At 43.3% G+C, this 24,086-nt stretch overlaps 2 protein-coding genes across 2 annotated transcripts; both read right to left on the reverse strand.

Moving 5' to 3' along the window:
• Positions 1–41: 41 nt before the first annotated feature.
• LOC127929249 (thymic stromal cotransporter protein-like) lies at positions 42–13,030 on the reverse strand. The gene is made up of 3 exons (XM_052517212.1): positions 12,904–13,030; positions 281–865; positions 42–56 (listed from the first exon to the last, which is right to left on the reverse strand). Exons 2-3 carry the CDS (start codon positions 773–775, stop codon positions 42–44), a joined length of 510 nt encoding a protein of 169 aa, XP_052373172.1. The 5' UTR covers positions 776–865; positions 12,904–13,030.
• Positions 13,031–14,669: 1,639 nt separating this feature from the next.
• Positions 14,670–17,247, reverse strand: LOC127929250 (collagen alpha-2(IV) chain-like). Its single transcript, XM_052517213.1, has 3 exons — positions 17,197–17,247; positions 15,727–16,730; positions 14,670–14,676 (listed from the first exon to the last, which is right to left on the reverse strand). Exons 1-3 carry the CDS (start codon positions 17,245–17,247, stop codon positions 14,670–14,672), a joined length of 1,062 nt encoding a protein of 353 aa, XP_052373173.1.
• Positions 17,248–24,086: the final 6,839 nt, after the last annotated feature.

Consider the following 24,086-nt stretch of genomic DNA (forward strand, 5'->3'; position numbering starts at 1 on the left):
GTTATGGTTTAACCAGAGCCCGATATTGCCAGAGTTAATTCTCACAAGTCACAACTCTGAAATAAGGTTTTTGTCCTAGATCTTTGTTTTGTGCTATCATTCCAACTCTTTGTCAAACATGTGTAGCATGACAGGACAATGAGTGGCATGATGGCACAAACAGACCGGTAAAACCAGGCTACAAAATGCACATCTTGTTTGATTTAATCAGGACTAATCATGTAATATATAGAGATATATATATTTTTTTTACCCCCAAATAAAATATATTTGAACTTGCCTGTGTAGCACTCCAGTTCAGGGGCTCCTTCATCTCAAAGGTCACCAGTATCTCCATCCCACCTCCGACGGCCACGTCATATAAAATACCGCTCGCGAAGAGAAGCAGAATGTTCAGTATATTCCTGGAATTTCGCTCAGTGAAGAAGCCATTGTTCTCGTTGCGCTCGTGCGCGCTTGTCGAGAAACTTGGCATTAGAAAGAAGAAGGTTGTGTAGATAAGACACAAAAAGTAGAGGAAAACACTCAGGCTCACTAACAGAGTCCCCTGTTTAAAATCCACACTGTACAACTGGAAGAGGTGCCCGGACACTAGACTACCGATGAGACCGGCTACTCCGTAGACCAGTTCGATATGCATCATGTGGAGAGAGCGGTCCTCCTCGGTGGAGGTGAGCGACACCAGGGCCATGACCCCGGCCCAGTAGGAGCAGAACCCGCCGCTGAGTCCGTGGACCACCACCCCGCCGAACATAGCCTGTATCGGGAGATCCATCACTATGACCAGGAGCAGGACCACTCTGGAGACCAGGTAACCCACCAGAGGGATCACGATGGGGATCTTCCGGTACCCCAGGTCACCTACCTTGGATGGATGAATGAATTGTATTAGACATATTTAATGAAACACACAAAGTTGCCATTTAAGTACGACAATAGGCTATAAAAAAACGATCCAGGAATAAAACAATGTATCGATTTACCTTGGCTAAAAGAATAGCGGGTAGGATCGGTACGAATTTAGCCAGCATATTATATATCATGTAGAAGTTGGACATAGCTTTCTGCCGGCTGTCTTCGGTGGGGGTTGGAGAGAGCGCGTCGGTCATGTTGGCGCATCTCTCCTTCACCACCATCTGCAAACCGGTGTCGAAAAACGCGCTGGCTATTTGGGCACATAAAACCACCGGCTCGATGCGTTTACGCATTTTCCCAAATGACAACATGATTAGTCCCGATAGAAACCGACAAGGCAGACTATAAAAATAAATGGACAGAGTACACTCCCAACGCCTAAACTCACCAAGGACTGTCACCTGTCCATGTCTGGGTGACTGTAGACATTTGCGCTTTACTGATCACGACATACCCTATCCAATACCCATTCATGTCTAGTTCCGTGTTTCAAACCGAACCATGAGCTCACAGAGTAGATTATCTACGTACATGATGACAAAAGACTGGGTGGGACTGGGAGTGGTACGACAGCTTCTTAGGGAAGTTGTCTCAGAACAAATATGAAAACAAGCCTAACTTGCACAGTGTTCATTTTGGCATTCGTTTTATTGATTTAGTCTGGTCTTGGTCATTTTGACAAAAATATAATTAAATCACATGTTTTGTAATTTGAATTAATGACTAGTGGAGGAAAAAGTACCAGACTTGAGTAAAAGTATATATACCTTTAATAGAAAGTTACTGAAGTAAAAGTGAAAGTCACCCAGTAAAATACCACTTGAGTAAAAGTATTTGGTTTTAAATATCCTTAAGTATCAAAAGTAAAAGTTTGAATAGTTTCATATTCCTTATACCATGCAAACAACATTTGGAACATTTGTAACATTTATTCATGTTCTGTTATAATCTCACCCAACACAGCCAACACTCCAACACTGGCCAACCCCAACACTCCAACACCTGGTTCCAACACTCAGGTTTCTTCATAGGTTTACAGATAGCCAGGGACACACTCCAACACTCCAACACTCAGGCATCATTTACAGATAGCCAGGGACACACTCCAACACTCCAACACTCAGGCATCATTTACAGATAGCCAGGGACACTGTACAACACTCCAACACTCAGGCATCATTTACAGATAGCCAGGGACACACTCCAACACTCCAACACTCAGGCATCATTTACAGATAGCCAGGGAACATCCAACACTCAGGCATCATTTACAGATAGCCAGGGACACACTCCAACACTCCAACACTCAGGCATCATTTACAGATAGCCAACACACTCCAACACTCAGGCATCATTTACAGATAGCCAGGGACACACTCCAACACTCAGGCATCATTTACAGATAGCCAGGGACACACTCCAACACTCCAACACTCCAACACTCCAACACTCCAACACTCCAACACTCAGACATCATTTACAGATAGCCAGGGACACACTCCAACACTCCAACACTCCAACACTCCAACACTCCAACACTCAGGCATCATTTACAGATAGCCAGGGACACACTCCAACACTCCAACACTCAGGCATCATTTACAGATAGCCAGGGACACACTCCAACACTCCAACACTCAGGCATCATTTACAGATAGCCAGGGACACACTCAACACTCCAACACTCAGGCATCATTTACAGATAGCCAGGGACACACTCCAACACTCCAACACTCAGGCATCATTTACAGATAGCCAGGGACACACTCCAACACTCAGGCATCATTTACAGATAGCCAGGGACACACAACACTCCAACACTCAGGCATCATTTACAGATAGCCAGGGACACACTCCAACACTCAGGCATCATTTACAGATAGCCAGGGACACACTCCAACACTCAGGCATCATTTACAGATAGCCAGGGACACACTCCAACACTCCAACACTCCAACACTCCAACACTCCAACACTCCAACACTCAGACATCATTTACAGATAGCCAGGGACACACTCCAACACTCCAACACTCCAACACTCCAACACTCCAACACTCCAACACTCCAACACTCCAACACTCCAACACTCAGACATCATTTACAGATAGCCAGGGACACACTCCAACACTCCAACACTCAGGCATCATTTACAGATAGCCAGGGACACACTCCAACACTCAGGCATCATTTACAGATAGCCAGGGACACACTCCAACACTCAGGCATCATTTACAGATAGCCAGGGGCAACACTCCAACACTCAGACATCATTTACAGATAGCCAGGGACACACTCCAACACTCAGGCATCATTTACAGATAGCCAGGGTCACACTCCAACACTTAGGCATCATTTACAGATAGCCAGGGACACACTCCAACACTCAGACATCATTTACAGATAGCCAGGGACACACTCCAACACTCAGGCATCATTTACAGATAGCCAGGGACACACTCCAACACTCCAACACTCAGGCATCATTTACAGATAGCCAGGGACACACTCCAACACTCAGGCATCATTTACAGATAGCCAGGGTCACACTCCAACACTCAGGCATCATTTACAGATAGCCAGGGACACACTCCAACACTCAGGCATCATTTACAGATAGCCAGGGACACACTCCAACACTCAGACATCATTTACAGATAGCCAGGGACACACTCCAACACTCAGGCATCATTTACAGATAGCCAGGGTCACACTCCAACACTCAGACATCATTTACAGATAGCCAGGGACACACTCCAACACTCAGGCATCATTTACAGATAGCCAGGGACACACTCCAACACTCAGGCATCATTTACAGATAGCCAGGGACACACTCCAACACTCCAACACTCAGGCATCATTTACAGATAGCCAGGGACACACTCCAACACTCCAACACTCAGGCATCATTTACAGATAGCCAGGGTCACACTCCAACACTCAGGCATCATTTACAGATAGCCAGGGACACACTCCAACACTCAGGCATCATTTACAGATAGCCAGGGACACACTCCAACACTCAGGCATCATTTACAGATAGCCAGGGACACACTCCAACACTCAGACATCATTTACAGATAGCCAGGGTCACACTCCAACACTCAGACATCATTTACAGATAGCCAGGGACACACTCCAACACTCAGGCATCATTTACAGATAGCCAGGGACACACTCCAACACTCAGGCATCATTTACAGATAGCCAGGGACACACTCCAACACTCAGACATCATTTACAGATAGCCAGGAGCACACTCCAACACTCAGGCATCATTTACAGATAGCCAGGGACACACTCCAACACTCAGGCATCATTTACAGATAGCCAGGGACACACTCCAACACTCAGGCATCATTTACAGATAGCCAGGGACACACTCCAACACTCAGGCATCATTTACAGATAGCCAGGGTCACACTCCAACACTCAGGCATCATTTACAGATAGCCAGGGACACACTCCAACACTCAGACATCATTTACAGATAGCCAGGGACACACTCCAACACTCAGGCATCATTTACAGATAGCCAGGGACACACTCCAACACTCAGGCATCATTTACAGATAGCCAGGGTCACACTCCAACACTCAGGCATCATTTACAGATAGCCAGGGACACACTCCAACACTCAGACATCATTTACAGATAGCCAGGGACACACTCCAACACTCAGGCATCATTTACAGATAGCCAGGGTCACACTCCAACACTCAGGCATCATTTACAGATAGCCAGGGACACACTCCAACACTCAGACATCATTTACAGATAGCCAGGGACACACTCCAACACTCAGACATCATTTACAGATAGCCAGGGACACACTCCAACACTCAGACATCATTTACAGATAGCCAGGGACACACTCCAACACTCAGGCATCATTTACAGATAGCCAGGGACACACTCCAACACTCAGACATCATTTACAGATAGCCAGGGACACACTCCAACACTCAGACATCATTTACAGATAGCCAGGGACACACTCCAACACTCAGACATCATTTACAGATAGCCAGGGACACACTCCAACACTCAGACATCATTTACAGATAGCCAGGGACACACTCCAACACTCAGGCATCATTTACAGATAGCCAGGGACACACTCCAACACTCAGACATCATTTACAGATAGCCAGGGTCACAATCCAACACTCAGACATCATTTACAGATAGCCAGGGACACACTCCAACACTCAGACATCATTTACAGATAGCCAGGGACACACTCCAACACTCAGGCATCATTTACAGATAGCCAGGGTCAAACTCCAACACTCAGGCATCATTTACAGATAGCCAGGGACACACTCCAACACTCAGACATCATTTACAGATAGCCAGGGACACACTTCAACACTCAGGCATCATTTACAGATAGCCAGGGTCACACTCCAACACTCAGACATCATTTACAGATAGCCATGGACACACTCCAACACTCAGGCATCATTTACAGATAGCCAGGGTCACAATCCAACACTCAGACATCATTTACAGATAGCCAGGGACACACTCCAACACTCAGACATCATTTACAGATAGCCAGGGACACACTCCAACACTCAGGCATCATTTACAGATAGCCAGGGACACACTCCAACACTCAGGCATCATTTACAGATAGCCAGGGACACACTCCAACACTCAGGCATCATTTACAGATAGCCAGGGACACACTCCAACACTCAGGCATCATTTACAGATAGCCAGGGACACACTCCAACACTCGGGCATCATTTACAGATAGCCAGGGACACACTCCAACACTCAGGCATCATTTACAGATAGCCAGGGACACACTCCAACACTCAGGCATCATTTACAGATAGCCAGGGACACACTCCAACACTCAGGCATCATTTACAGATAGCCAGGGACACACTCCAACACTCAGGCATCATTTACAGATAGCCAGGGTCACACTCCAACACTCAGACATCATTTACAGATAGCCAGGGTCACACTCCAACACTCAGGCATCATTTACAGATAGCCAGGGACACACTCCAACACTCAGGCATCATTTACAAACGTAGCATTTGTGTTTAGTTAGTCCTCCAGATCAGAGGCAGTAAGGATGACCAGGGATGTTCTCTGTTTAGTGATGACCAGGGATGTTCTCTGTTTAGTGAGTCCTCCAGATCAGAGGCAGTAGGGATGACCAGGGATGTTCTCAGTTTAGTGAGTCCTCCAGATCAGAGGCAGTAGGGATGACCAGGGATGTTCTCTGTTTAGTGAGTCCTCCAGATCAGAGGCAGTAGAGATGACCAGGGATGTTCTCTGTTTAGTGAGTCCTCCAGACCAGAGGCAGTAGGGATGACCAGGGATGTTCTCTGTTTAGTGAGTCCTCCAGATCAGAGGCAGTAGAGATGACCAGGGATGTTCTCTTGATAAGTGTGTGAATCGGACCATGTTCCTGTCCTGCTAACCATTCAAAATATAACGAGTACTCTTGGGTGTAAAAAGTACATAAAAGTACATAATTTTCTTAGGCAATGTAGTAAATGTAAAATTTGTCAAAAAATATAAATAGTAAAGTGAAGTACAGAAAAACTACTTAAGTAGTACTTTAAAGTGTTTGTACTTAAGTAGTACTTTAAAGTGTTTGTACTTAAGTAGTACTTTAAAGTGTTTGTACTTAAGTAGTACTTTAAAGTGTTTGTACTTAAGTACTTTACACCACTGATAATGATTGTCTTGTTATTGTCAAAATGTCGAAAACAGGTTTGGGTTGGTGGCGCAGTGGTTGAGGGCGCTGTACTGCAGCGCCAGCTGTGCCACCAGGGACCCTGGGTTCGCGACCGGGAGGTCCGTGGGGCGACGCACAATTGGCCTAGCGTCGTCCGGGTTAGGGAGGGGTTGGTCGTCCGGGTTAGGGAGGGGTTGGCCGGTAGGGATGGGTTGGCCGGTAGGGATGGGTTGGCCGGTAGGGATGGGTTGGCCGGTAGGGATGTCCTTGTCTCATCGCGCACCAGAGACTCCCATGGCGGGCCGGGTGCAGTGCGCGCTAACCAAGGTTGCACGGTGTTTCCTCCGACACATTGGTGCGGCTGGCTTCCGGGTTGGATGCGCGCTGTGTTAAGAAGCAGTGCAGCTTGGTTGTGCTGTGTATCGGAGGACGCATGACTTTCGACCTTCGTCTCTCCCGAGCCCGTACGGGAGTTGTAGCGATGAGACAAGATAGTAGCTACTAAAACAATTGGACACCATGAAATTGGAGAGAAAACGAGATAAAAAAATCCCCCCCAAAAAGTCCAACTGTGGGTCAACTGAATGCCCTTTAATTTGAGTCCCAGTAACATTTGTCTCATTAACCTATAGTACATTACCGTTCAAATGTTTGGGGTCACTTACAAATGTCCTCCATCAGAAATACAGTGTAGACATTGTTCATGTTGTAAATGACTATTGTAGTAGCTGGAAAGGCGATAACCTATGGGACACCAGAGATAGATTATTTAGTTAGGGACAGAAGCTGTATCTGAGAGAACAGTTCTGAGCAGGCGATAACCAATGGGACACCAGAAAGATAGAAATAAACTGTTGTCTGTCCTTACCTGTTTGGTGTGAGTGAAATGGGCAATGGGTGGGGAGATAAACAAATCGAGAATTGGTTATTTTGTTTGAGGACTGAGAGCCGCTTATAAGTGGATTTTTGATAAGGAGGAGGACGAGGAATGGTGGAATATTAAAGGCATTAAATTGGAATAGAAGAAAAAATAAGGGGGAAAAAAATGATTTTTGGAAGTGAGGACGGCAGGAAGGAGTTCTGTCATTGTATAATTTATTTAACCAGGAAGGCCAGATCACCTTTATTTAACCAGGTAGGACAGATCACCTTTATTTAACCAGGTAGGCCAGATCACCTTTATTTAACCAGGTAGGCCAGATCACATTTATTTAACCAGGTAGGCCAGATCACCTTTATTTAACCAGGTAGGCCAGTTCACCTTTATTTAACCAGGTAGGCCAGATCACCTTTATTTAACCAGGTAGGCCAGATCGCCTTTATTTAACCAGGTAGGCCAGATCGCCTTTATTTAACCAGGTAGGCCAGATCGCCTTTATTTAACCAGGTAGGCCAGATCGCCTTTATTTAACCAGGTAGGCCAGATCACCTTTATTTAACCAGGTAGGCCAGATCACCTTTATTTAACCAGGTAGGCCAGATCACCTTTATTTAACCAGGTAGGCCAGATCACCTTTATTTAACCAGGTAGGCCAGATCACCTTTATTTAACCAGGTAGGCCAGATCACCTTTATTTAACCAGGTAGGCCAGATCACCTTTATTTAACCAGGTGGGCCAGATCACCTTTATTTAACCAGGTAGGCCAGATCACCTTTATTTAACCAGGTAGGCCAGATCACCTTTATTTAACCAGGTAGGCCAGATCACCTTTATTTAACCAGGTGGGCCAGTTCACCTTTATTTAACCAGGTAGGCCAGATCACCTTTATTTAACCAGGTAGGCCAGATCACCTTTATTTAACCAGGTAGGCCAGTTGAGAACAAGTTCTCATTTATTTAACTGCAGACCTTGACAAAGATATATACCTTTATTTAACCTATAATCACCTATATATTACCAGGTAGGCCAGATCCCTGAGGAACTAGTAGCCAGATCAACATATTATTTACACCCTGAGGAACTAGTAGTACCCTCAACATATTACAGGTAGGCCAGATCACCCTGATTTAACCTAGTAGTACTTTATTTAACCTCAACATATTACCCTACACCTTGAGGAACCAGTAGTACCCTCAACATATTAACCCTACACCCTGAGGAACCAGTAGGCCTCAACATATTATCCCTACACCCTGAGGAACTAGTAGTAGGCCAGATCAACATATTAACCAGGTAGGCCTATCACCCTGAGGAACTAGTAGGCCAGATCAACATATTACCCTACACCCTGAGGAACTAGTAGTACCTCAACATATTACCCCTACACCCTAAGGAACCAGTAGGCCAGATCAACATATTACCCTACACCCTGAGGAACTAGTAGGCCTCAACATATTACCAGGTAGGCCACACCCTGAGGAACTAGTAGTACCCTCAACATATTACTTTATTCCTACACCCTGAGGAACTAGTAGCCAGACCCTCAACATATTAGGCCAGACCCTGAGGAACCAGTAGGCCAACATATTACCCTAGGCCAGACACCCTGAGGAACCAGTAGGCCAGATCAACATATTAACCACAGGCCAGAGGAACTAGTAGTACCCTCAACATATTAGGCCTACACCCTGAGGAACTAGTAGTACCCTCAACATATTACCCTACACCCTAAGGAACTAGTAGGCCTCAACATATTACCCTACACCCTGAGGAACTAGTAGTACCCTCAACATAATACCCTACACCCTGAGGAACTAGTAGTACCTCAACATATTACCCTACACCCTGAGGAACTAGTAGTACCTCAACATAATACCCTACACCCTGAGGAACTAGTAGTACCCTCAACATATTACCCTACACCCTAAGGAACTAGTAGTACCTCAACATATTACCCTACACCCCGAGGAACTAGTAGTACCCTCAACATATTACCCTACACCCGAGGAACTAGTAGTACCCTCAACATATTACCCTACACCCTGAGGAACTAGTAGTACCCTCAACATATTACCCTACACCCTAAGGAACTAGTAGTACCCTCAACATATTACCCTACACCCTGAGGAACTAGTAGTACCCTCAACATAATACCCTACACCCTGAGGAACTAGTAGTACCCTCAACATATTACCCTACACCCTGAGGAACTAGTAGTACCCTCAACATATTACCCTACACCCTGAGGAACTAGTAGTACCCTCAACATATTACCCTACACCCTGAGGAACTAGTAGTACCCTCAACATATTACCCTACACCCTGAGGAACTAGTAGTACCCTCAACATATTACCCTACACCCTAAGGGACTAGTAGTACCCTCAACATATTACCCTACACCCTGAGGAACTAGTAGTACCCTCAACATATTACCCTACACCCTGAGGAACTAGTAGTACCCTCAACATATTACCCTACACCCTAAGGAACTAGTAGTACCCTCAACATATTACCCTACACCCTAAGGAACTAGTAGTACCCTCAACATATTACCCTACACCCTGAGGAACTAGTAGTACCCTCAACATATTACCCTACACCCCGAGGAACTAGTAGTACCCTCAACATATTACCCTACACCCTGAGGAACTAGTAGTACCCTCAACATATTACCCTACACGCTGAGGAACTAGTAGTACCCTCAACATATTACCCTACACCCTGAGGAACTAGTAGTACCCTCAACATATTACCCTACACCCTGAGGAACTAGTAGTACATCTTTAATTGATATACGACCTATAATGACTTGTAGAAGGATAGTTAAGGAGCCTTTTAAGGTGAATTGGTGGAGAGGAGGTTGTGTTTTATGGACAGATGAGAAGACGGTGGAGGAAATAGAGATACAACGAATATAAGATCCTCTATTGATATTTATTGCAAGTTAGATAACAGGTAGGATAGGCTAACATAGGGCACCTACACCGTTATCATCACATGGCTGACTGTCAAATTAAACCAAACCGACGCCTGTAAAGTTTTTTTTAAATTATTGGGTAATGGCCCAATAGTGGAATAAAAAGATATGAGTAGGACAGAAGATATTTGAATAAAAGGTTGAACATATGTGTTAGGGACACTTTCCTACCATAGGACAGTATAAGAAATGTACAACCCTTAGTATACCAGCAAAATGATTACAAGGAAGTTGTGTTCTGTAGAGATTTTCATAGAAAATGACTTTGTAATGGTTTTACCAGGGGCACTGGTGAATATAATATTACTGGTACTCTATACCTTTAAGATATAATATTACTGGTACTCTATACCTTTAAGATATACTATTACTGGTACTCTATACCTTTAAGATATAATATTACTGGTACTCTTTACCTTTACGATATAATATTACTGGTACTCTATACCTTTAAGATATAATATTACTGGTACTCTATACCTTTAAGATATAATATTACTGGTACTCTATACCTTTAAGATATACTATTACTGGTACTCTATACCTTTAAGATATAATATTACTGGTACTCTATACCTTTAAGATATACTATTACTGGTACTCTATACCTTTAAGATATAATATTACTGGTACTCTATACCTTTAAGATATAATATTACTGGTACTCTATACCTTTAAGATATAATATTACTGGTACTCTATACCTTTAAGATATAATATTACTGGTACTCTATACCTTTAAGATATAATATTACTGGTACTCTATACCTTTAAGATATAATATTACTGGTACTCTATACCTTTAAGATATAATATTACTGGTACTCTATACCTTTAAGATATAATATTACTGGTACTCTATACCTTTAAGATATAATATTACTGGTACTCTATACCTTTAAGATATAATATTACTGGTACTCTATACCTTTAAGATATAATATTACTGGTACTCTATACCTTTAAGATATAATATTACTGGTACTCTATACCTTTAAGATATAATATTACTGGTACTCTATCCCTTTAAGATATAATATTACTGGTACTCTATACCTTTAAGATATACTATTACTGGTACTCTATCCCTTTAAGATATAATATTACTGGTACTCTATACCTTTAAGATATAATATTACTGGTACTCTATACCTTTAAGATATAATATTAGGAATTGAAGTCTATCATGCGGTTTCCTCTGTGAGGCCCGTGTGTGAAATATCTTTAGTAGAAGTTTAGTAGAACCATTTACTATAACCTGGATTAAGTGAGAGTAGAAATATAATTACAGTATCACCCACTGTTGTTGTCACTGAAAGGAGATGTAGAAATATGCCAATATAAATTATTCTCTATATTACACCCACTTTAGGATGACCCTGTAGAATTTGGGAAACACATTACACGCAGAAACAGTGATAGGAATGATGATGCTGAATGACAGATCTCCATGAACAAGGCTACCGTGACCAAACTAAAGCAGGAGAGAACAATAACAGAGGCAGGACAGAGGCAGGACAGAGGCAGGACAGATCTCCATGAACAAGGCTACCGTGACCAAACTAAAGCAGGAGAGAACAATAACAGAGGCAGGACAGAGGCAGGACAGAGGCAGGACAGATCTCCATGAACAAGGCTACCGTGACCAAACTAAAGCAGGAGAGAACAATAACAGAGGCAGGACAGAGGCAGGACAGAGGCAGGACAGATCTCCATGAACAAGGCTACCGTGACCAAACTAAAGCAGGAGAGAACAATAACAGAGGCAGGACAGAGGCAGGACAGAGGCAGGACAGAGGCAGGACAGATCTTCATGAACAAGGCAGAACAAACTAAAGCAGGGAGAGAACAAGGACAGAGGCAGAACAGAGGCAGAACAGAGGCAGGACAGGGGCAGGACAGAGGCAGGACAGATCTCCATGAACAAGGCTACCGTGACCAAACTAAAGCAGGAGAGAACAATAACAGAGGCAGGACAGAGGCAGGACAGAGGCAGGACAGAGGCAGAACAGAGGCAGGACAGAGGCAGGACAGGGCAGGACAGAGGCAGGACAGGAATACTCCCCACCGCCCCGCTGACTCAACCCAGAGGACCCCAGAGGTGACTATATACACAGATCTACCCTCTCACACCACAATTATATTCAAGGGGACTCTGATGAAGGAGGTGGATGACACAACAGCAGCAGCAAGTGGCATGAGAACAATATAATTGGATGAAAAAAAAAAGAGAGGCACAGTTCCTGGAGGGAGTTTCCCCTCGATATCCCAAACTAACTACTAAAGAAGCAACACAAAGAAAGTACAATGTGTCATCATCCTGACCTATTCAGAGAGCAAGAAATCGGAGGACTAGACACTGCACTGAAGAAGGCCCCGGCTCGCACAGATCGAGACAGGAAGTGGTGATTTTACTCACAAAATGATGGCTGCTCAAAGTTGTTTTCGACAGGCTCACCACAACCACAGTCTGCCGCTCCCCCCAAACAGTCACATCAGTCACACCTGTGAAACCTGGTGCTTGCAGGGTATGTGCTTTTCACCACTCAGCATTTAAGGTGACCCACAGACATGGACAGGAAGAGGAGGTGGCACTTCGTGACTGGAACAACACTCAACGCTGGTCCTGTGGGCAGTTGGGGCACGTGAGTTCACAGTGTGGGGGAAATGAAAGAGGAAGTGGTTTCAATAGGGGCAGAGGAAGAGGAAGCTTTGCTAATGCACATCTCGGTGTGTACTACCCACCATGGCAAACAATATGCTCCTCAGCCACAGTACCACTCACCCAGAGCTGAAAATGCTCCCCAACCACAGTACCACTCACCCAGAGCTGAACATGCTCCTCAACCACAGTACCACTCACCCAGAGCTGAACATGCTCCTCAACCACAGTACCACTCACCCAGAGCTGAAAATGCTCCTCAACCACAGTACCACTCACCCAGAGCTGAAAATGCTCCTCAACCACAGTACCACTCACCCAGAGCTGAAAATGCTCCTCAACCACAGTACCACTCACCCAGAGCTGAAAATGCTCCTCAACCACAGTACCACTCACCCAGAGCTGAAAATGCTCCTCAGCTACAGTACCACTCACCCAGAGCTGAAAATGCTCCTCAGCTACAGTACCACTCACCCAGAGCTGAAAATGCTCCTCAACCACAGTACCACTCACCCAGAGCTGAAAATGCTCCTCAACCACAGTACCACTCACCCAGAGCTGAAAATGCTCCTCAACCACAGTACCACTCACCCAGAGCTGAAAATGCTCCTCAGCCACAGTACCACTCACCCAGAGCTGAAAATGCTCCTCAACCACAGTACCACTCACCCAGAGCTGAAAATGCTCCTCAGCTACAGTACCACTCACCCAGAGCTGAAAATGCTCCTCAACCACAGTACCACTCACCCAGAGCTGAAAATGCTCCTCAACCACAGTACCACTCACCCAGAGCTGAAAATGCTCCTCAGCTACAGTACCACTCACCCAGAGCTGAAAATGCTCCTCAACCACAGTACCACTCACCCAGAGCTGAAAATGATCGTCAACCACAGTGCCACTCACCCAGAGCTGAAAATGCTCCTCAACCACAGTACCACTCACCCAGAGCTGAAAATGCTCCTCAGCTACAGCTCACCCAGAAAATGCTCCTCAACCACAGTACCACTCACCCAGAGCTGAAAATGCTCCTCAGCTACAGTACCACTCACCCAGAGCTGAAAATGCTCCTCAACCACAGTACCACTCACCCAGAGCTGAAAATGCTCGTCAACCACAGTACCACTCACCCAGAGCTGAAAATGCTCCTCAACCACAGTACCACTCACCCAGAGCTGAAAATGCTCCTCAACCACAGTACCACTCACCCAGAGCTGAAAATGCTCCTCAACCACAGTACCACTCACCCAGAGCTGAAAATGCTCCTCAACCACAGTACCACTCACCCAGAGCTGAAAATGCTCCTCAACCACAGTACCACTCACCCAGAGCTGAAAATGCTCCTCAACCACAGTACCACTCACCCAGAGCTGAAAATGCTCCTCAACCACAGTACCACTCACCCAGAGCTGAAAATGCTCCTCAACCACAGTACCACTCACCCGGAGCTGAAAATGCTTATCAGCGCAACAGGCAGATTGATTAGCTCTTGAATACAGCTAGTGAATTGGGGGAAGGGAAGGACCTTACTGTCTACTCAGACTCAGCATGGTGTGGGGTTTGGAGAGCAAGAGGGTTTATTAATAGGTCTGTCTTATGGCTACATCTTCTGTCTGGCATGCCCTGTTTACCATCAACCATGATCTCTACTATTTGCCGATTGGCTCATGGAGTGAGCCATTCATCAAAGGGGGGATATGGAGGAGGTGAAGATTTCGGCCCAATGGTTTTGCCAAAATTTGAATCAGCACGTAAAACAGTTCATTTATCATTGCGCGACATGTTTGTTATATAACATAGACAAGGGAACTGTCTATAACTGTAACCAGGGAAGTTCCCCACTCCACTGTAACCAGGGAAGTTCCCCACTCCACTGTAAGCAGGAAAGTTCCCCACTCCACTGTAACCAGGGAAGTTCCCCACTCCACTGTAACCAGGGAAGTTCCCCACTCCACTGTAACCAGGGAAGTTCCCCACTCCACTGTAAGCAGGGAAGTTCCCCACTGTAACCAGGGAAGTTCCCCACTCCACTGTAAGCAGGAAAGTTCCCCACTCCACTGTAACCAGGGAAGTTCCCCACTCCACTGTAAGCAGGAAAGTTCCCCACTCCACTGTAACCAGGGAAGTTCCCCACTCCACTGTAACCAGGGAAGTTCCCCACTCCACTGTAAGCAGGAAAGTTCCCCACTCCACTGTAACCAGGGAAGTTCCCCACTCCACTGTAACCAGGGAAGTTCCCCACTGTAACCAGGGAAGTTCCCCACTCCACTGTAACCAAGGAAGTTTCCCACTCCACTGTAACCAGGGAAGTTCCCCACTGTAACCAGGGAAGTTCCCCACTCCACTGTAACCAAGGAAGTTTCCCACTCCACTGTAACCAGGGAAGTTCCCCACTCCACTGTAACCAGGGAAGTTCCCCACTCCACTGTAACCAGGAAAGTTCCCCACTCCACTGTAACCAGGGAAGTTCCCCACTCCACTGTAACCAGGAAAGTTCCCCACTCCACTGTAACCAGGGAAGTTCCCCACTCCACTGTAAGCAGGAAAGTTCCCCACTCCACTGTAACCAGGGAAGTTCCCCACTGTAACCAGGGAAGTTCCCCACTGTAACCAGGGAAGTTCCCCACTCCACTGTAACCAGGGAAGTTCCCCACTCCACTGTAACCAGGGAAGTTCCCCACTCCACTGTAACCAAGGAAGTTTCCCACTCCACTGTAACCAGGGAAGTTCCCCACTCCACTGTAACCAGGGAAGTTCCCCACTCCACTGTAACCAGGGAAGTTCCCCACTCCACTGTAACCAGGGAAGTTCCCCACTCCACTGTAACCAGGGAAGTTTCCCACTCCACTGTAACCAGTGAAGTTCCCCACTCCACTGTAACCAGGGAAGTTCCCCACTCCACTGTAACCAGGGAAGTTCCCCACTCCACTGTAACCAGGGAAGTTCCCCACTCCACTGTAACCAGGGAAGTTCCCCACTGTAACCAGGGAAGTTCCCCAGGAAGTTAACCAGGGAAGTTCCCCACTCCACTGTAACCAGGGAAGTTCCCACTGTAACCAGGGAAGTTCCCCACTGTAACCAGGGAAGTTCCCCACTCCACTGTAACCAGGGAAGTTCCCCACTCCACTGTAACCAGGGAAGTTCCCCACTCCACTGTAACCAGGGAAGTTCTCCACTCCACTGTAACCAGGGAAGTTCCCCACTCCACTGTAACCAGGGAAGTTCCCCACTCCACTGTAACCAGGGAAGTTCCCCACTCCACTGTAACCAGGGAAGTTCCCCACTCCACTGTAACCAGGGAAGTTCCCCACTCCACTGTAACCAGGGAAGTTCCCCACTCCACTGTAAGCAGGGAAGTTCCCCACTCCACTGTAACCAGGGAAGTTCCTCACTCCACTGTAACCAGGGAAGTTCCCCACTCCACTGTAACCAGGGAAGTTCCCCACTCCACTGTAACCAGGGAAGTTCTCCACTCCAAAAGGACCCTTGACCTTGTTATGGATTTCATAGGGAGAGCGAAAAGAAAGATACTGCCTGGTGATAATTGACAAGTTCACCAGGTGGGTGGAAGCATTTCCTACCACCAACTGCGATACGCGAAACAGTTGAAAAATTGCTAGTCATGGAAATCATACCCAGGTTCGGAGTGACTGAGGTTTTATCTGTAGACAATGGGACCCATCTCATAGGAGATGTGGTTGCCCAAGTAGCCAAAATGATGGGTGTTGGCTAGAAGTTTGTGTCCATCTATCAACCGTGGAGTGACAGGATAACTGAGAGGGCTAATTAAATGATCAAAGGGGGGCTTGCAAAAGCCTGTTATTCCACAAAAATGAGCTGGGTGGAATGCTGCCCCTTGTCCTCATGACAATGTGCAGCAGCCTTAACAAAGGTATTGGGTGTACACCTTATGAAATGTTAACAAGACGACCCATGAACACTAGGTGTTCGACCTATGACTGACCGACAGATGGACACACTGTGTCTCAGTCTTGTCTATCTTGAGTACATGAAGGAACTAACCTCTGTTGTAAATTTTCTCCACTCTCACACTAGGAAAGCAGCAGAACCAATGCCAGGTGAGGATCCAGATGCTCTGGCCATCTGCGTAGGAGACTGAGTGAAAAAGACAAGTCCATAAAAGAAAATGGAACCAGCCAAGATGAATGGGACCCTTCCAGGTGACCATGGCAACACCGATGGCAATCTGGGTCCAATCCCATCCAACTACTTCATCCCCATACTGTTTTTATTTATTTTGCTCCTTTGCGCCCCAGTATCTCTACTTGCACATTCATCTTCTGCACATCTATCACTCCAGTGTTTAATTGTTATATTGTAATTACTTTGCCACTATGGCCTATTTATTGCCCTTATCTCACCTCATTTGCACACACTGTATAAATACTTTTTCTACTGTATTATTGACTGTATGTTTAGTTTGTTCCATGTGTAACTCTGTGTTGTTTGTGTCGAACTGCTATGCTTTATCTTGGCCAGGTCGCAGTTGCAAACGAGAACTTGTTCTCAACTAGCCTACCTGGTTAAATAAAGTTGAAATCAAATTTAAAAACATGTTTTTTTGTTAATATTTCAAAAAATATTTATTGGCCAGTCTGAGATATGGCTTTTTGTTTGCAACTCTGTATTTATGGCCAATTGCATTGCTTCTTTAATCAGCACTACAGTTTTCAGCTGTGCTAACATAATTGCAAAAGGGTTTTCTAATGATCAATTAGCCTTTTTAAAATGATAAACTTGGATTAGCTAACACAACGTAACGTTGGAACACAGGAGTGATGGTTGCTGATAATGGGCCTCTGTACACCCTATGTAGATGTTCCATTAAAAATCAGCCGTTTCCAGCTACAATAGTCATTTACAACATTAGTTTAGTTTTTTTAGTTTAGTTTATTAATTAGACCATTTTAAAAAACAAGCACACTTAAAACTTGAAAAAGCCATACAGCACATGAATAAAATTATAGAGAATAACACACAATACAGTCTGGGACTTATTTCCATTGTTAAATCATGGAGGATAACACACTATACAGTCTGGGACTTATTTCCACTGTTAAATCATAGAGGATAACACACAATACAGTCTGGGACTTATTTCCATTGTTAAATCATGGAGGATAACACACAATAAAGTCTGGGACTTATTTCCATTGTTAAATCATAGAGGATAACACACTATACAGTCTGGGACTTATTTCCATTGTTAAATCATGGAGGAAAACACACAATACAGTCTGGGACTTATTTCCATTGTTAAATCATAGAGGATAACAGACAATACAGTCTGGGACTTATTTCCACTGTTAAATCATGGAGGATAACACACAATACAGTCTGGGACTTATTTCCATTGTTAAATCATAGAGGATAACACACAATACAGTCAGGGACTTATTTCCATTGTTAAATCATGGAGGATAACACACAATACAGTCTGGGACTTATTTCCACTGTTAAATCATGGAGAACAACACACAATACAGTCTGGGACTTATTTCCATTGTTAAATCATAGAGGATAACACACAATACAGTCTGGGACTTATTTCCATTGTTAAATCATGGAGGATAACACACTATACAGTCTGGGACTTATTTCCATTGTTAAATCATGGAGGATAACACACAATACAGTCTGGGACTTATTTCCACTGTTAAATCATGGAGGATAACACACAATACAGTCTGGGACTTATTTCCATTGTTAAATCATAGAGGATAACACACAATACAGTCAGGGACTTATTTCCATTGTTAAATCATGGAGGAAAACACACAATACAGTCTGGGACTTATTTCCACTGTTAAATCATGGAGGATAACAGACAATACAGTCTGGGACTTATTTCCACTGTTAAATCATGGAGGATAACACACAATACAGTCTGGGACTTATTTCCACTGTTAAATCATAGAGGATAACACACAATACAGTCTGGGACTTATTTCCATTGTTAAATCATAGAGGATAACACACAATACAGTCTGGGACTTATTTCCACTGTTAAATCATAGAGGATAACACACAATACAGTCTGGGACTTATTTCCACTGTTAAATCATAGAGGATAACACACAATACAGTCTGGGACTTATTTCCACTGTTAAATCATGGAGGATAACACACAATACAGTCTGGGACTTATTTCCATTGTTAAATCATAGAGGATAACACACAATACAGTCAGGGACTTATTTCCATTGTTAAATCATGGAGGATAACACACAATACAGTCTGGGACTTATTTCCACTGTTAAATCATGGAGGACAACACACAATACAGTCTGGGACTTATTTCCATTGTGGTCCTCTTGAGACAAGATGGAACACAGTATGGAAGTGAAATACAGTGCCTTGCGAAAGTATTTGTCCCCCTTGAAATTTGCGACCTTTTGCCACATTTCAGGCTTCAAACATAAAGATATAAAACTGTATTTTTTTGTGAAGAATCAACAACAAGTGGGACACAATCATGAAGTGGAACGACATTTATTGGATATTTCAATTTTTTTTAACAAATCAAAAACTGAAATTGGGCGTGCAAAATTATTCAGCCCCCTTAAGTTAATACTTTGTAGCGCTACCTTTTGCTGCGATTACAGCTGTAAGTCGCTTGGGGTATGTCTCTATCAGTTTTGCACATCGAGAGACTGACATTTTTTCCCATTCCTCCTTGCAAAACAGCTCGAGCTCAGTGAGGTTGGATGGAGAGCATTTGTGAACAGCAGTTTTCAGTTCTTTCCACAGATTCTCGATTGGATTCAGGTCTGGACTTTGACTTGGCCATTCTAACACCTGGATATGTTTATTTTTGAACCATTCCATTGTAGATTTTGCTTTATGTTTTGGATCATTGTCTTGTTGGAAGACAAATCTCCGTCCCAGTCTCAGATCTTTTGCAGACTCCATCAGGTTTTCTTCCAGAATGGTCCTGTATTTGGCTCCATCCATCTTCCCATCAATTTGAACCATCTTCCCTGTCCCTGCTGAAGAAAAGCAGGCCCAAACCATGATGCTGCCACCACCATGTTTGACAGTGGGGATGATGTGTTCAGGGTGATGAGCTGTGTTGCTTTTACGCCAAAGATAACGTTTTGCATTGTTGCCAAAAAGTTCAATTTTGGTTTCATCTGACCAGAGCACCTTCTTCCACATGTTTGGTGTGTCTCCCAGGTGGCTTGTGGCAAACTTTAAACAACACTTTTTATGGATATCTTTAAGAAATGTCTTTCTTCTTGCCACCCTTCCATAAAGGCCAGATTTGTGCAATATACGACTGATTGTTGTCCTATGGACAGAGTCTCCCACCTCAGCTGTAGATCTCTGCAGTTCATCCAGAGTGATCATGGGCCTCTTGGCTGCATCTCTGATCAGTCTTCTCCTTGTATGAGCTGAAAGTTTAGAGGGACGGCCAGGTCTTGGTAGATTTGCAGTGGTCTGATACTCCTTCCATTTCAATATTATCGCTTGCACAGTGCTCCTTGGGATGTTTAAAACTTGGGAAATCTTTTTGTATCCAAATCCGGCTTTAAACTTCTTCACAACAGTATCTCGGACCTGCCTGGTGTGTTCCTTGTTCTTCATGATGCTCTCTGCGCTTTTAACGGACCTCTGAGACTATCACAGTGCAGGTGCATTTATACGGAGACTTGATTACACACAGGTGGATTGTAATTTGTCATCATTAGTCATTTAGGTCAACATTGGATCATTCAGAGATCCTCACTGAACTTCTGGAGAGAGTTTGCTGCACTGAAAGTAAAGGGGCTGAATAATTTTGCACTCCCAATTTTTCAGTTTTTGATTTGTTAAAAAAGTTTGAAATATCCAATAGGGGTATTTACAATAGGGCCGAATACTTTCGCAAGGCACTGTAATCCATCAACAACAGAGAAGAAGAACATCTATGTCATCAAAAACAGAGAAGAAGAACATCTATCTCATCAACAACAGAGAAGAAGAACATCTATCTCATCAAAAACAGAGAAGAAGAACATCTATCTCATCAAAAACAGAGAAGAAGAACATCTATCTCATCAAAAACAGAGAAGAAGAACATCTATCTCATCAACAACAGAGAAGAAGAACATCTATCTCATCAAAAACAGAGAAGAAGAACATCTATCTCGTCAAAAACAGAGACGAAGAACATCTATCTCGTCAAAAACAGAGACAAAGAACATCTATCTCTTCAAAAACAGAGAAGAAGAACATCTATCTCGTCAAAAACAGAGAAGAAGAACATCTATCTCGTCAAAAACAGAGACGAAGAACATCTATCTCGTCAACAACAGAGAAGAAGAACATCTATCTCATCAAAAACAGAGAAGAAGAACATCTATCTCATCAACAACAGAGAAGAAGAACATCTATGTCATCAAAAACAGAGAAGAAGAACATCTATGTCATCAAAAACAGAGAAGAAGAACATCTATCTCATCAAAAACAGAGAAGAAGAACATCTATCTCATCAACAACAGAGAAGAAGAACATCTATGTCATCAAAAACAGAGAAGAAGAACATCTATGTCATCAAAAACAGAGAAGAAGAACATCTATCTCATCAAAAACAGAGAAGAAGAACATCTATCTCATCAAAAAGACAGAAGAAGAACATCTATCTCATCAAAAGACAGAAGAAGAACATCTATGTCATCAAAAACAGAGAAGAAGAACATCTATCTCATCAAAAACAGAGAAGAAGAACATCTATGTCATCAAAAACAGAGAAGAAGAACATCTATCTCATCAAAAACAGAGAAGAAGAACATCTATCTCATCAAAAAGACAGAAGAAGAACATCTATGTCATCAAAAACAGAGAAGAAGAACATCTATCTCATCAAAAACAGAGAAGAAGAACATCTATCTCATCAAAAAGACAGAAGAAGAACATCTATCTCATCAAAAAGACAGAAGAAGAACATCTATGTAATCAAAAACAGAGAAGAAGAACATCTATCTCATCAAAAACAGAGAAGAAGAACATCTATCTCATCAAAAACAGAGAAGAAGAACATCTATGTCATCAAAAACAGAGAAGAAGAACATCTATCTCATCAAAAACAGAGAAGAAGAACATCTATCTCATCAACAACAGAGAAGAAGAACATCTATCTCATCAACAATAGAGAAGAAGAACATCTATCTCATCAAAAAGACAGAAGAAGAACATCTATGTCATCAAAAACAGAGAAGAAGAACATCTATCTCATCAAAAACAGAGAAGAAGAACATCTATCTCATCAACAACAGAGAAGAAGAACATCTATCTCATCAACAATAGAGAAGAAGAACATCTATCTCATCAAAAACATAGAAGAAGAACATCTATCTCATCAAAAAACAGAGAAGAAGAACATCTATCTCATCAAAAAACAGAGAAGAAGAACATCTATCTCATCAACAATAGAGAAGAAGAACATCTATCTCATCAAAAACATAGAAGAAGAACATCTATCTCATCAACAACAGAGAAGAAGAACATCTATGTCATCAAAAACATAGAAGAAGAACATCTATCTCATCAAAAACAGAGAAGAAGAACATCTATCTCATCAACAACAGAGAAGAAGAACATCTATGTCATCAAAAACATAGAAGAAGAACATCTATCTCATCAAAAACAGAGAAGAAGAACATCTATCTCATCAACAACAGAGAAGAAGAACATCTATGTCATCAAAAACATAGAAGAAGAACATCTATCTCATCAAAAAACAGAGAAGAAGAACATCGATCTCATCAAAAAGACAGAAGAAGAACATCTATGTCATCAAAAACAGAGAAGAAGAACATCTATCTCATCAAAAAGACAGAAGAAGAACATCTATGTCATCAAAAACATAGAAGAAGAACATCTATCTCATCAAAAAGACAGAAGAAGAACATCTATGTCATCAAAAACAGAGAAGAAGAACATCTATCTCATCAAAAGACAGAAGAAGAACATCTATGTCATCAAAAACATAGAAGAAGAACATCTATCTCATCAAAAAACAGAGAAGAAGAACATCTATCTCATCAAAAAGACAGAAGAAGAACATCTATGTCATCAAAAACATAGAAGAAGAACATCCATCTCATCAAAAACAGAGAAGAAGAACATCTATCTCATCAACAACAGAGAAGAAGAACATCTACCTCATCAAAAACAGAGAAGAAGAACATCTATCTCATCAAAAACAGAGAAGAAGAACATCTACCTCATCAAAAACAGAGAAGAAGAACATCTACCTCATCAAAAACAGAGAAGAAGAACATCTATCTCATCATTCCAGCTACATCATAGGGGTTATTCATAAGGGCACAGAGGACATCAAACATATTTTTACTTTATTTTTAAAGCAGAGGCAACTATAGGCAGAGGCAACTATAGGCAGAGGCAACTCAACTCATTCCATTCTGAGGCTCCCGTATACAAGAAAGTCCTTATCCAGCAGCTTGGACTTTCGAGCCAAAAACGTAGTCCTGGCATTAACCTTCCCTAGCACCTCATTGGCCAAGCTTCCATCAAGGATACATCCCAAGTAGCTAACAGAGGTTTTAGTAGTCAGCACCTCAACCTCTCTCAACTCCACTCTGCTTTCAGAGGACCTTTTAACAATGTCTACACCGTGTTTCTGATCCATTTCATGTTATTTTAATGGACAAAAAAAAAGAAGTGATTTTCTTTCAAAAACAAGGACGTTTCTAAGTGACCTTAAACGTTTGAACGGTAGTTTATATAGAGGAGGAAGACACAAAGCAATTAGTGGGCCCAGGTGTGTACTAATTGGCTGTACACTGAGTCCCCTGAGGAGGGTGCTGTCGTGTCGTCGTCCTCCGGATGGTCACTGAACTCTCCCAATATGATGGTAATAATAATGATTTATTAAACTTCTATAGCACTTTTCATAACAGAAGGGAATCTCAAAGCTA

Source organism: Oncorhynchus keta, unplaced genomic scaffold, assembly GCF_023373465.1.
Source record: "Oncorhynchus keta strain PuntledgeMale-10-30-2019 unplaced genomic scaffold, Oket_V2 Un_scaffold_621_pilon_pilon, whole genome shotgun sequence".
NCBI classification, from domain to species: Eukaryota; Metazoa; Chordata; class Actinopteri; order Salmoniformes; family Salmonidae; genus Oncorhynchus; species Oncorhynchus keta.